This window comes from Enhydra lutris, unplaced genomic scaffold (assembly GCF_002288905.1).
Source record: "Enhydra lutris kenyoni isolate GAN:26980312 unplaced genomic scaffold, ASM228890v2 scaffoldscaffold25, whole genome shotgun sequence".
Lineage (NCBI taxonomy): Eukaryota > Metazoa > Chordata > Mammalia > Carnivora > Mustelidae > Enhydra > Enhydra lutris.
Genome location: NW_019154109.1, coordinates 21,643,073 through 21,657,211, shown reverse-complemented (window position 1 = coordinate 21,657,211; position 14,139 = coordinate 21,643,073). Strand labels below are relative to the sequence as shown.

General features: G+C 40.5%; 1 protein-coding gene across 1 annotated transcript in view; it reads right to left on the bottom strand.

Annotated features, from left to right (window-relative positions):
• The window catches only part of LOC111151014 (isoleucyl-tRNA synthetase 2, mitochondrial), a 59,183-nt gene that overhangs the window by 4,324 nt on the left and 40,720 nt on the right, over positions 1-14,139 (bottom strand). The window contains exons 15-21 of the mRNA XM_022508713.1: positions 7,803-7,911; positions 5,823-5,925; positions 4,089-4,214; positions 3,332-3,463; positions 2,187-2,293; positions 1,324-1,469; positions 443-633 (exon numbers count right to left, since the gene is read on the bottom strand). Coding sequence (XP_022364421.1) covers positions 443-633; positions 1,324-1,469; positions 2,187-2,293; positions 3,332-3,463; positions 4,089-4,214; positions 5,823-5,925; positions 7,803-7,911 — 914 coding nt within the window. The remainder of the gene's footprint in view (positions 1-442; positions 634-1,323; positions 1,470-2,186; positions 2,294-3,331; positions 3,464-4,088; positions 4,215-5,822; positions 5,926-7,802; positions 7,912-14,139) is intronic.

Here is a 14,139-nt window from a genome sequence, read left to right as displayed (position 1 = left end):
CTGCAGCAAATGAATTTTCTTCAAATCTCCTGAGAAAAAGATGGAAATCTTTTTTTTTAGATTTGTTTCGAACCTGGTCCAGGTAGACAAAATTCTCAGAAAACTAGACACTTAACACAAAACCCTCAATTTTTGTGTATTGTAATAACAATGTCGTCAGTTTCTGTCACTTACCTAATTAGCCCTGAGGATTTGCATTTCAAACATGACTCTGTTGCACCTTACCTGTCCCACCTTACAAAGGATGTAGCAACAGAGTACATGCTTCAGAGAAGGCAAAGGAAGCATGGAGGAGGAGGAAACAAAGACTCCGTGATAAGATCAGTATTATAAGATCTCTAAACTAAAAAAATGCTCCTTATACAGAGATTTTTAAAAGCCAAATTTCAGGGGAAGCTCTAGGATACTAACATCACTTCCAAAGAGACAAACTGCTACTCACCTCTATGATCTCAAAAAGCAGCCCAGGCTCGATCACAAGGGTGACCTTGTACTCGGCTGCGTTTCTACCAGGGATGCTCCCGAGAAACGAGTCTCTCATGGCACACGTGCTCTCTATGGCTTCCTCTAACCCAGGCTTCTTCCAGATAGAACTTGTTTTAATCCAGCCAGTACGAAAAACACTCTTGGGTTCTTTAAAAAAAAGAAAAAGAAATAAAAGTAATTTACATATATTGCAAACTGTATGGAAAGTGCTAACCATTATTTGCTATTCATGGGGAGTAAGAATTGGTATTTATGGTAAATACTACGGAGCCATTCTAAATGCTTACCATTTATATGCACATTTTGAAATGTAAACAAAGGATAAAATATTATAGTAAGATCCCAAAGGAAAAAAGGATGCCTAGAAGAAAATAAAATGGGAAAAAATAGCCCAATATTGACAGTAGCTGTATTTGGATAGTTAGATTATGGGTGACTTTTCCTCCTCTTTCTAAAAATTTCTATAGTTCCTAATTTTCTATAAGCTTAATACAATCCAAGGAAAAGACTATTATAAAAATATTCACTAAAAGGCACTATCCCTGGTTTCAATAAAACCTAAATCATATCAGACACTGACAAGTTACTTAAGAAACACGGATTCTGCGGGAGAGTCAAGCTCTCCTGCATTTCAGAAGGGGCTCCCGGGTGGCCTCCGGCAGCTCTGAAATCCGTCCTGCCGCGCGACGAACTAGTGCAGACACAACGGAAGGGCCCAGACGTGTGTTGCCTCAAAGCGCTCAGTGCAGGCGAGAAAGTGCCCGTTGCGCGCAGGGTAAGTCGGAGGTGGCAGTCCTCGTGCAGGGTCTTTCTCGAGGACGCATTAGGCCTCCTTACCTTTGGCGTAGGGGATGTGCTGGAATACTTCTTCAGCCAAGTGAGGAAGAATGGGAGCCACAGAACGAACCACGACGTCCAGAATTTCGGCTAACGCGGTCTGGCAAGAGCGCCGTTTGGGGTCGCCCGCGTTTTCGCAGTAGAGCCTGAAGGGGAACCGTGTGTGCTCAGCGGGGACAACATGTCTACACAGGGAGCGCCGAGGCCGCTGCGCCCACTGTTCCACTGGGGCCAGTCCCGCAGCTCGGGCCATCGTCTGACATAAGATGTTCGGTCACATAACTGTACCGCTAAGTCCCCTCCTCCACTCTCCCCTCTGAGCCTCTCCCAGCAGCGCTGCCACAGCCATGGAGCGCAAGGCAGCTGAGGGGAGCCCTCCGTCCACGTCAGCGGCGTGAGCAGAGGATGGGGTTACGGTCCCGGCACGTAAGGTCCTTGCGGTGCTCACGGGCTGCGGTGACACCTCCCGTTGGCCTCGCTGCCATCAGCGCAGACAGAGCGCCAGGCCTTCCTCTAAAAGCACATCACATCGCTGATGGTACCTGACGGTGGTATGGCACCAGGCGCCTGCATTTGTCCCCTCCTGAAAATCCACAAGCTCCTGAGAACAGGTACCGCATCTGTCACCCGGTACTGGCACCCCTTCCTCACTGAGCACTCCCGTCTCAATCGCAGCGCAAAGTGCATCCCTTATGTTCCTTAAATTCTCTTCTCATAATCCCATGAGGTATGTCTTATCACTTGACTCAAGAACCCAATTTCCTAACTGCACGGCGTCGCCCATCGTGCTCACGACTGTACACCCGCCTGCCAAGGAGACGCTCGAGAAGTATCGGAATACTTCAGCGTTCAGTCATACGTACCGGTCCTTGATTATGCTGAAATAAAAGTTCGAAAGCTCTCTGGTATAAAATGCTCGTAACAGTCGAACAACTTTTCCAAAATCATACTGTTTGTATGAATCAGTAATCTAGGAAACAAAAGCCAAAATAAATTTGGAAGTTGCAGTAAACCAATGAAAATGCAAGTCATCATGAGCAAAATATGTACCTTTTCACAAAATATGTTTCAATAACTGTTTTCTTAAAGATTTTAATTACTTATTTGACAGAGAGAGACACAGCGAGAGAGGAAACACAGCAGGGGGATCGGGAGAGGGAGAAGCAGGCTCCCCGCCAAGCAAGGAGCCTGATGCAGGGCTTGATCCCAGCACCCTGGGACCATGACCTGGGCCAAAGGCAGGCGCTTAACCGACTGAGCCACCCAGGTGCCCCACAAAATATGTTTCAAAGGTAGAAAAATACGAAACAGGAGATACACAAGAGCGACAGGATCTTTCAAACATTTCTGGGTATCAAATTCAACTACAGTCAGAAAAAACTGAATATTCCACTCTGGAAACTAGAACAGAACACTCACCAAAGGAAGGGATCAGGTTTAAAGTCATAAACCACACCATTTTAAAAGAGCAAAGTGTGCAAGTTACTAACGTTCCCTCATTTATGCCTGCGAAGTAAAATCGGGCAAATCTGCAGGTACGTGTCTGACTTAACGGTACATGGAAGCAACCACATTTCCAATTTTTGAGCAAACACACATTATATGTTCTATACATAAATGAAAAAATATCTTACAAAACACACAGGAATAGTCGTTTTAGTTATTTCTATACTTTGAGGGGTACATCTGTAGATCAGATATAGGTCTACTTTACTCCCTCCTGCTAGAGAACGACATAAAGCTGATCTTGAGAGGAAAATGTGGTCTTAGGGGAAGGCTGGGCCTACATTTCCACCAGGTACCGTGAGTCTTTTGAAAAACCAGGAAAGAAATCCTACGACTTCATACCTATAGTCAACCTCAGAATGTGGCATTTATCAAGTACAACTCTTCTCAGTGCTACGGTTACTATTTCTAGTGAGGTCTGTTCGCTGGCACGCAACTCCAATTTCAACACTCAGCAGCGCCGATATTTCTGTTTTCCAGGAGCTTATTAATCCACGCTTACCTTGTTTGCTAAATCCTGCAGTAAGTGCAGCATGTACTGGTCTAGGACATACATGTCGTTAACGGGAACGGAATCCGTTTCCGGGTTGAAGCCAGCGACGTTTCCCAGAAGAAAGCGGAGTGTGTTCCTGAGCTATTGATGTTGAGAAAAAACACGCAGTCAAAAAATACATGCGGCCATCCACTCTTACTGAAAAGTTATTTTATTTTTCTATAATTTTTATACAATTCATGTTACTTTCTTAATGGGATACTTCTTAAGACAATAACTTTCCTAAATGAGACTACAAATGCAAAAAAAAAGAGACTCATTTCAACAGCAGAATTACAGAAGGAACCCCTGGACTTTACACATGAAGACTGATTTCTCATTTTATTTCTTTATAACCTTATAAAGGCAAATCACCATTCAGTGGCCTGGTTTATTCATCCATATAGGTAAGAATGTTATTTTCACCTGCTTCCCAGGCAAGAATAAAGATCAATGGAATAAATGTGAAAGGTCACTGAGCACATGAAAAGTATATAAAATAGTGTAATTTCGTATTACCCTATATTTTATAAAATATAATAGTCTATAAAATGTTTGTGTTACACTATTAGTATTTTTAAACAAATAAACACAGGATATTTTTAAGTGCGCACGTGTAAAAACTCATTCTTGCTGTTGTGCGATACCAAACAAAATGTCCTTCATTTTAAAAATATGTAATTTAGCCAACCTTTTATTCAGACATAGGAAGAACAACAACTCTGACCTTGCTAATATCATCTCTGGCAGCGTTAAGTACAGACGGACTAACGGTCACTTCGGTGAAGACATTGGACTCGGCTACCCACCAGCGAAGGACATCAGCACCGTACGGAGGCTCCTTGTTTGGATCCTTACGGGGGAGGAAAAAGACGCATCGACATATAAATGGCTTTCACTTCTAATTAGGTGAACAAATGTTTTAGGTATTCCTCCTCAGAAATATGTGAGCACAACGTGGGCACAGAATATCCCTGCACTGTAATGAGCGAAGGGCCAACAATCTCGGAATCAGCTGCGTGTGAACAACACGGGGAAACAGTGCGCTCCGCAGTCCCGCTGCGAGCGCAGACGTGGGCCTGCGTCCTCCCTCTACTACAGCCGGGGGCGGAGCGGGCCCGATGCCTCCATGACGGCAGAGGGGGAAGAGGAGGACCTGCTCTTCCCTTCTGGCGCTCCCCGGAAACTCCATACACAGAGCCATGATTACTGGACATTAGGAGGGCAGCAAAAAGCCAAACAAGTAAAATAACAGACGAGTGATTTCTGAAAGCAACTCCCAAATAAACCAGATTATTAGCAACCCCAGATCTGCTGTCCATTAATGACTTGCTTTAAAGTGTATAATTTCTGAGAATATAATAATGAAACAAGAAGTTGCAATCTCATTTGTTTCTTACACCATTTCCATGTAACTGTAAATTTTGGGTTTTTTAAATAAATGTTTACAAATTTTTAAGATTTTTTTTTTTTTTATTTGACAGAGAGAGATCACACGTAGGCAGAGAGGCAGGCAGAGAGAGAGAGAGAGGGAAGCAGGCTCCCTGCTGAGCAGAGAGCCCGATGCGGGGCTCGATCCCAGGACCCTGAGATCATGACCTGAGCCGAAGGCAGAGGCTTAACCCACTGAGCCACCCAGGTGCCCCAATGTTTACAAATTTTTAAAGTTCAATTAAAAGAAGGGATGGGGTGCCGGGGTGGCTCAGTCAGTTAAGCATCCAACTCTTGATTTCGGCTCAGGTCAGGATCTCAGAGTCATGAGACAGAGCCCCACGCTGGGCTCCATGCTCAGTGGGGAGTTTCTCTCTCTCTCCTTCCCTCTGCTCTTCCTGCCTACACACATGCTCTCTCTCTCTCTCTAAAATAAATACATCTTAAAAGGGGGGGGGTTGGATAGCATGGTTCAGAACCTAATTAGAGATTCAGACCTGAAACAAGGCAATAGGGCCACAATCCCAGTCTTTCCCTTTTTCATTAAAATCATTAAGAGTCTAGATTTACACTAAATTCTACTCCTGAAACTAATGTTACACTACATGTTAACTAACTAGAATTTAAATAAAAACTTGGAAGAAAAAAAGGTTTAAAACGTGGTAAGGCACCCACTATTAGCATAAAAGAGAGTTGTTGATGTTGCTGTTGACATTGTTGCCGATATTTTTGTTGCTGCTGTTTTACACTAAAATAACTACATCAAGGTTTTGGTTGCCAATTTAAAAGTGTTAAAACAAAAAAAGCTGTTTTTATTTTTTAAGATTTCGTTTATTTATTTGAGACAGAAAGAGTGAGAGAGAACACAAGAGCGGTGGAGGGAGAAGCAGACTCCCCACTGAGCAGCGAGCCTGATATGAGGCTCGATCCCAGAACCCCGGGATCATGACCCAAGCCAAAGGCAGATGCTTAATCGACTGAGCCACCCAGGCTCCCCAAAACAAAAAGTTTTAAAGAACCACCTACTTACTTGCCCTCCGTTGATGACCACATCAGGATCAATGACATTCCCAAGAGATTTGGACATCTTTTCTCCCTTTTCTCCAAGGGTAAATCCATGAACCACCACTGTCCTAAGAAGACAAATCAGCCATTACGATGATAAGCACAGCTATCATGATCTCTCTGAAGATCACTTATAGCTTAAAAAGAGTATCTCATCTTGAAAAACAAAAACAAAAACAAAACAGGGTTTTTCCTGACAGATTATGAACGCTTTTCTTGAAAGTCTAATTTTCAGCTCCTTATTTATCATGATTATTGTACAGTAAGCTCTTTACTTAAAGAAAAATTTTCATGTTTACCTTCACTAAACAAATATTTCCTGCGCATCTATTAGGTATTGATTTTGATCACTAAAACTAACCAAGAAAAAGTATGTCTTAAAAAGAGATTATCATCTCAAAATTATTTTCAAAAAGACAATTTGCGACAAATACAGCTGTTGTTCTACTGGCGTGAAAAAGCATGTTCTATAAGAAACAAACATGGAAATTTTTCTGGGATGAGTTTTCATTCTGAACCAGCAATAATCTTAAGCTATTTAAGAACCATTCTGAAATCAATGATAGGTACCTTAACAGGAATACCCAATCTAATAAATATAATAAAATCTAATAAAATTCACTAATCGAACATTTCAGTCCATTAACCACTTGTGAATATTACAAATATAAGGATATTTGACCTCAGAGTGTCTTCAATCAATGTAGAGTACCCTTCTTTATATTGCTCTGGGTCAAGTCTTCCCATATTTTAAGATCGAGCTCTTCACAGATGTCCCCACTGTTCCAGTAAATGCTGATGTTACCTCTTGTGGGAATGACAGGGTAGTCAAAAGACCGCTCTGTATTGTTGTCTCCTTTGTCTCTCTCTCTCTCTTTTTTACTTCAAACTCTTACTATCTCATGAAACAAGACTGAGCTACTACAGGAGGTGTTTTCTATCCAGGCACACCTTGGAGATATGGCACCTTTGGCTCCAGACCACTGCAATAAAGCAACTCAAACAAATTTTTTGGTTTCCAGTGCACACGAAAGTTCTGTCTACACTATACTGCAGTCTATTGAGTGTAACAGCTTTAGGTCTAAACAAAGAATCTACACACCTTAACTAACTAAAATGCTAACTATCACCTGAGCTTTCAAAAAGTTGTCATCTTTCTGCTGGGGAAGGCTGATGGCTGCTGACCGTATAGGGCAGAGGGTGCTGCTAGTGGGGGTGACTGCGGCAACTGCTTTTTTTTTTTTTTTTTTTTTTTTAGATTTTATTTATTTGAGATAGTGAGCATAAGAGAGAGCACATGCAAGCGAAGGGGTAGAGGAAGTGGCAGAAGCAGGCTCCTTGCTGAACAGGGAGCCCAGCACGGGGCTTGATCCCAGAACACTGGGATCAGGACCTGAGCCAAAGGCTGATGCTTCACCAGCTGAGCCCCCCAGACGCCCTGTGGCAATTTCTTAAGACAACAACGAAGTCTGCCACAGTGACTGACTCAGCCTTTCGTGAACAATCTGCCTGCACCATGTGGTACTTGCTAGCACTTTATCCAGGACAGAACTACGTTCAAACCTGGAGCCAACCCTCTCGAATCCTGCTGCTGCTTCACAAGCTAAGTTAACGTAATATTCTAAATCCTTTGTTGTCGTTCCAACAGTCTTCCCAGCCGCTTCACCGGGAGCGGATTCCGACGCCACTTTCTCTGTTCATGCACGAGACGTGGCCCCTCAACCGTGAGTCAGACCACGGGACTGCATGGTTCCGTCCCATCCACAGGCTCCACTGTGGTCCTGGCTCTCTCGCTGTTCCCGCCACATCTGCAGGCACTTCCTCCACAGAAGTCCGGAGCCTTCAATTCGGAAAAAAACGCAGGATCTGCGAAGCACAATCAAGCGAGTACCCGGCAGAAGTACTCAGAGTGTGGGGACCTGTTCAGCTCAGGTTTAATACTCACTTAAAAGGTGCTTTTTTCTTCGTTGCCACACTTGTTAATAAAGAAGACTGAAACCAACCGCCAAGCTGGTCTTTTCCTTCCAAGTACAGATCTGCTCTCTGGTCAGTACCTCAAAAATAAATATTAAAAAACACAGAAGTTAAAGTCAACTAAAATTGGAAAATGAAAATAAATATGAATTGATGTATTAAAAATAATCACGTGATTTCTCATGTCACGCTATACCTGAGAGCAGACTGAATGAACGCATTCACTTGAGCTCTTATCCTCACTGCCCGTTTATTAAGATGAAGACAGTAAATGTTGGAGTATGATCTCCTAACCACAGGCAACTAAAACAGTACCTAAATTGGGCACTGATTAATAATAATTACCAGTATCAATATTTCCAGTTAAATCTTCTAAATGAAAATGAGCATCTAATAATTTTATAAGTGAAAATACTCTATGCAATACTATAATGAAAAATACATGTCCTTTATCCATTTGTCCAAACCTGTAACATGGACAACAGCAACAGTAAACCATAATGTAAACTGTGGACTTTGGGGGGTTATGATGTGTGTCTGCAGGTTCAGGTCTTGTTAACGAACGTGCAGCTTCCTCTTAATGTTGATATAAATCTCAAACTGCTCTAAAAAAGTCAAGTCTTTTCAAAAAGATATAGCGAAAGAAAAACAAATGTCAAATTTGTTGGGACATATGTATAAGCAAGCTTGAGAGCTACTTCTGCTTTCAACAATAAACCAGGGTTAATTCAAGAGTTAATAATCTGAGATAAAAGACCATTTGGCAAACATTGTTAAGTCATTTCAGTCAAGAATCATCAAGGGTGCTTAACCACTAGGTAAAAATTTGGTAAGAAAACAGGTATTTCCAGTCTTAAAGTATCTCCCTGCAGGATACTTTCTAACACAACAATTTCTATAGGGAGATGCAGTGAGAAGTAACCACAAGAGAGAAAGAGAGAAAACAGGCTGACACCACCTCCAAGGGATCCAAGTTCAACATCACCAGTAAGTCATCATATAACTTCTGTTAGAACGTACTGAAAAGGACACAGTTATCTCTTCTGTGATATTCCTGCCCAAAATGCATAGTTAAATCTCATCATGAGGGATAAATGCAAAGTGAGGGACCATCTACAAAATAGCCTGTACATTCATGAATGTCAAGGACATGAAAGACAAGAACAAAATGGGACTAAAGGGAGAGGACAACTAAGTGCCACCAATGACCCTAGGCTGGCTCAAGCACCCTTTTAATTTTTTTCTCTTTTCCTATAAAGGACATTACTGGGTGAAAGCTGAACGGATCTGGAGGGAACAGGATGGAATCAGGGTTAACTTCCTGATTTTGATTTTCATATTGGTTATACAAGGAACTGCTGAGTTTTAGGAAATATACACCAAAATATTTAGGGATAAAAGAGCATCAAGTCTGCAACTTACCCTTAAGTGGTACAGAAGAGCGTTTATATACACACACAGGGGAAAAATATATAAAGTAAATGTAGTAAAATGCTAATTTTGGAAAATCTAGATGAAGGGTATGTCTACTTCTTTATTCTGTGACTTTTCAGAGTAAAATGTTTGTTTGTTTTTTAAGACTTTATTTATTTATTTAGAGAAAGAGAGAGTGTGTGTGAGTTGGGTGGGGGGAAGAGAAGGAAAGAGAACCTCAAGCAGACTCCCTGCTGGGCACAGAGCCCAATGCAGGGCTCGATCTCACAGCCCTGAGATGGTGACCTGAGCTGAAACTGAGAGTCAGACACTTAACCTACTGAGCCACCCAGGTTCCCCAACTTTTTTTTTTTTTTTTTTTTAAGAACATGAGGTCTTTGGGAAAGATGATTTCCACATTTTAAATCTAAATTCACAACTCTAAGAAGCCCCCATAATCCCTTTGAGTTGTGAAATGAAGATCTGTCCTTAGGTCCTAATATCAAGGATTCAGTGTAATCCTTATGTGAAAATGGGTAGAAGCAGGAGACAAAATCAAAATAATTAAATCATGCCAGTTCAATTCATTCAACATTTCTGAGCACTTATTACCTGACAGGCACGGTACTTAGAAACTGGGAAGGGGGGAATGTAAGAAATCTGGTAGTGCCTTCTAGGAGCTGATTACTAGTGGGACGGATTTTATGTTAAATAACTGTTTTGTGCGTCATCAAGGCAAAACTACAAGCTCAGCCAGTCTGTGCAGCTAGGAAAGTCTAAGAGCATAACCAGACAAATGCATACAGGCAATAAGAACATAATGTCTTGGCCTCAACGTCTAGAGCACTACATCTATTCCCTACTCTTCCTCTCCTAATCTGTAATGATTTGTGACTAAATCTTTATGATGCCAGATCTCAAACCCCCTCCCACCCAGAACGCTCACTTCCTACTGGTCACCACATTTTGGATATAGCAACCATCAATGAGATAGTCAGTAACAAAATGTGGTGGAAATCTTCTCCTAAAATAAGTAGATAATGAAAGAGCAGAAAAATATCAGCAAACCCTCTTCATCTCTGAAAGACGCCTGCTTGCGGGCTCGGGAAATGATCACACACCAGCCCCCAGCCTGGTGTCAGACTACAGAGCTGTCCGCTTGGCACAGCTGCTGCACCTAAGCCTTGATTACCACACCTAAAACACAAGGGCTTTCGTCTCTAAAACCTTTGTCAGCCCTAAAATGTCTAAAAAGCTGATTGTTGCCCAAGGCTTTACAGGAGTCAGGACAAAAGCAATCTCAGGACGGTGCAGGCGCTGTTCTCAGACTCCCAGCTCCGAGTCCCGGCCGCGGCACGGACCAGCGGTGGGGGCTCAGCTGGACCTTCCATTGTTCCCACTTCTTCTTCACTAAAATGAGGACAACACCAAAATCTGTTTACCTTGTAAGGTTGTTACAGAGATTAAAGACATAAGAGGACGTGCTTTGGACACAATAAACAATCAGTAAATGTTAATTATTACAGAGATCGTAAAGAGCACTAGTGTTTTCTGATGGCAAATTACAAAAGGAGTAATTTTTTCAAACTGTTCTTATATGAAACAATACTTGTGAAAATGTGATTAGGTATCCTAAACTTCTTTAAGAATATAGAGTCTCTGATCCTGAGCTAGAAATACAGGTTGTAACATTCTAATAGAACAAGAGGACATCAGCCAACTAATAAGAGCACAATGAAACAGCTAATACTTATCAAGGGTAAAAGTCTCGGTGTCTTTTCATTCTCACACACACTGAATTGCTGAAACTGGGTAAGAAGCAAAATACCACCCTAGCAGAGGAGGTGTGGTCCCAGAAAACTTCTGCAAGCCAGACCGTTTCAAGGTGCTGTGTGAAGCCACGGAAAAAGATGGAGAGGGTTGGGGTAAGGATTGGGGAGCGGGGGAGCTCGGGTGTAGCAAAGCTCTTGACAACAAATGAAAAACTTAAAGTGGATGGGAACTTTCAAAATGAAGACCGGACGATAAGTCTAGTCTTGGATGGTAAGAAATAGCAAGCAAAGTCAAACTCACGTGCTGGAACACTGTACATTCCAACGCTGGAATTACTGTACAACCTCATATAATGAATTACTGGGACTATTTCCTATTTTAGCAAGTTTATTTTTAGTAATGGTTTTTTTCTAACAAAAATGTATATTCTCACTTCAAGAAATTTAGAAAACATTGAGAGGTTCAAAAAAATAAAATCACATACATCCCACTACCCAGAGATAATCACTTTATTTCAGCGTATTTCCTTCAAGTATTTTGTCTGTGCCCTTCAACATTTCCATGGGTTTGTTAGCCTATCAAGATAATTTGCCTGCATCCTACTTTTCTTTTGTATTCTGCACTTTTAAAATGTAAAATGCTCTCAGATAAAACCATACCCACAATTATTTTTCAAAAACATGACTGAATGGCTGCATATCATTGTGTCATTTGTACGTATATCACATTGTTTTAGTCATTTATCTACACATAGGACAATGAGCTACTGTGTCAAATCATGTACTGTTAGAAAAAATTCTGTAAAAAAAAAAAAATAACACTGTAATAAATCCTCAGACACAATTCTTCATCCAGATCTGACTACCTCTATAGGAGAGATGCCTTCAAATAGAATTTTTTTGGTTAAAGGATTGAAAACTACTCCAAAGCTCTTAAGACCTAATGCAAAAATCCTTTCCAGTAAGTTTACACCACATTACATCCCAATAGCAACGTACAAGAGGGAGGAATGGTGCTAATTATTTCTCTATTTTTAAATCTTTTATCCTTTTTTTTCCCTGAATATATCTTTTTTTAAAGTTTTATTTATTTAAATAATCTCTACCCCACCAATGTGGGGCTTGAACTTATGACTCCAAGATCAAGAGTCGCATGTTCCTCCAAGACCAAGCCAGCCATACTCCCCACACCTTTTAGTAAAAGAAAAATCAGAACTTTCTTATGGAAGTAAAAATAAACTTGGGAGTTGTAAAACTCCAGGAAGAGTAACAATTAACCACGTGACAAAAAGTTAGTATTTCTATTACAGTAACTTTTTCTCTGAAGAAATATAAAAATTTAGAGAGAATAATAAACTGTTCAGAAAATAAACCTCTAAGATTATGATTTAGGCGTGGCAGTAAATAAAGAATGAGCCAATTATTTAAAAAAAACTATTAAAGCAAATCAGCAAAAAAACTTGAGTAACCTGTAATTGTAGATTTAACTTAGCTTAATTGATAAATTTTGAGCAAGATTATTGCCTTTAAGAAGGCAGGTTTTAGAACCAGCACAAAACCATATTTGTCAAAACTCCTGCTTAACCAATGTAACATTTGAAAATAATTTAAACCAAAAATAATTTGTAAAAATGTTAAAATATAATTATTAATTTTTTAAATTAGGCTTTTCAAAAGTATTTTAGATGTTTTTAAAAGGGTGACCTTTTTAAAAAAGTCATTTGTAAATCTAAGTTGTAAATCTTAGTTTCTCTTTCAAAAAATGATCTTTCTTCTATTTGCTTCAAGTTATTTCTCTCTATTTAAAAAAAACAAAACAAAACAAAACAGAGGGCCCCCGTGGGGCTCAGTCAAGTGAGCAGCCAACTCGTGGTTTGGCTCAAGTCTTGATCTCAGGGGTCACAGGATGGAGCCCCGGCCCCGCTCCGTGCCCAGTGGGGAGTGCACTTGGGATTCTGCCCTCTTCCTTTCACTCCCCTTCTGTACCCCCAACCCCCAGAATGTTCTCTCTCAAAGAAACACATAAATAAAACCTTAGACAAAAACCATAAATGAAGTAGAATAAGTATTTTAAAACACCAATTATTCACTAGGTGAATGGGTAAGTTATGGCTTATCCAAACAATGAGATACTACTCCGCACTACAAAGAAATGACCTATAAAGCCAGGAAAAGACACGAAGGAACCATCAATGCATGTTATTAAGTAAAAGAAGCCAATCAGAAAAGCAACATACTCCAGGGCTTCAACTATGGAACATTCCAAAAAAGGCACAACTCTGGAGTGTGAAAAGGTCAGTGGTTGCCAGGGGTTAGCAGGGAAGAAGGGATGAATGTGGAACAAATTTTTAGTGCAGTCAATCTATTCTGTGTGATACTATAATGGCAGATACACGTCATTATGTAGTTGTCAAAACCCACGGAACACACAACCCCAGCAGTGAACTCGAACGTAAACGCTGGACTCTGGGTGACAATGACTTGTCAGTGGAGGTCCCTCAACAGTAACAGACGTACCTCTGTAGCGTGGACTGACAGTGGGGGAGGCAGAGTGTATGGGATTTCTGTACTTTCCTCTAAAACTGTTCTAAAAAATAAAATCTGCTTAAAATTTTTGAAAAACATTATTTTAAAATCACTGCAATAATTAATGCCTTTCATAAATGTTAGAAGAATGTTTTTAGAAAGGATTCGTTTAAAAATGTCATTCCCTTTCAGAAAGTTCCAGTTTCAGTTTAAGTACTATTGACCTTGAACTCACGATGAAACAGGTACTTGACCTGGTGTTAACATTCATATCTCTCACTGCTATAAAACCTGTCAGCGAAAAGTAAAACCAGTTGTGTATGCTATAATCACCAAATTCGTCTTGTTAAACATCAATAAGTATTGATGAAGACTGGTAGCTAAATTAAGCTCAAAGTCAAATTGATTTTATTTTGCAACAATATAAATCTTTGGGAAATATGCAGACATTGAATCATTTATTAGAATTAATAATACAAGCATTTGAGAATGAAAGTACAATAATCCTTCTCAGCAAACCCTTCTTCTCTCCCTCTCCTCTTCCTTTTAAGGAAAATCACCTTTCTTTCATGGCTTTTCAAACTATGAATTTACTTA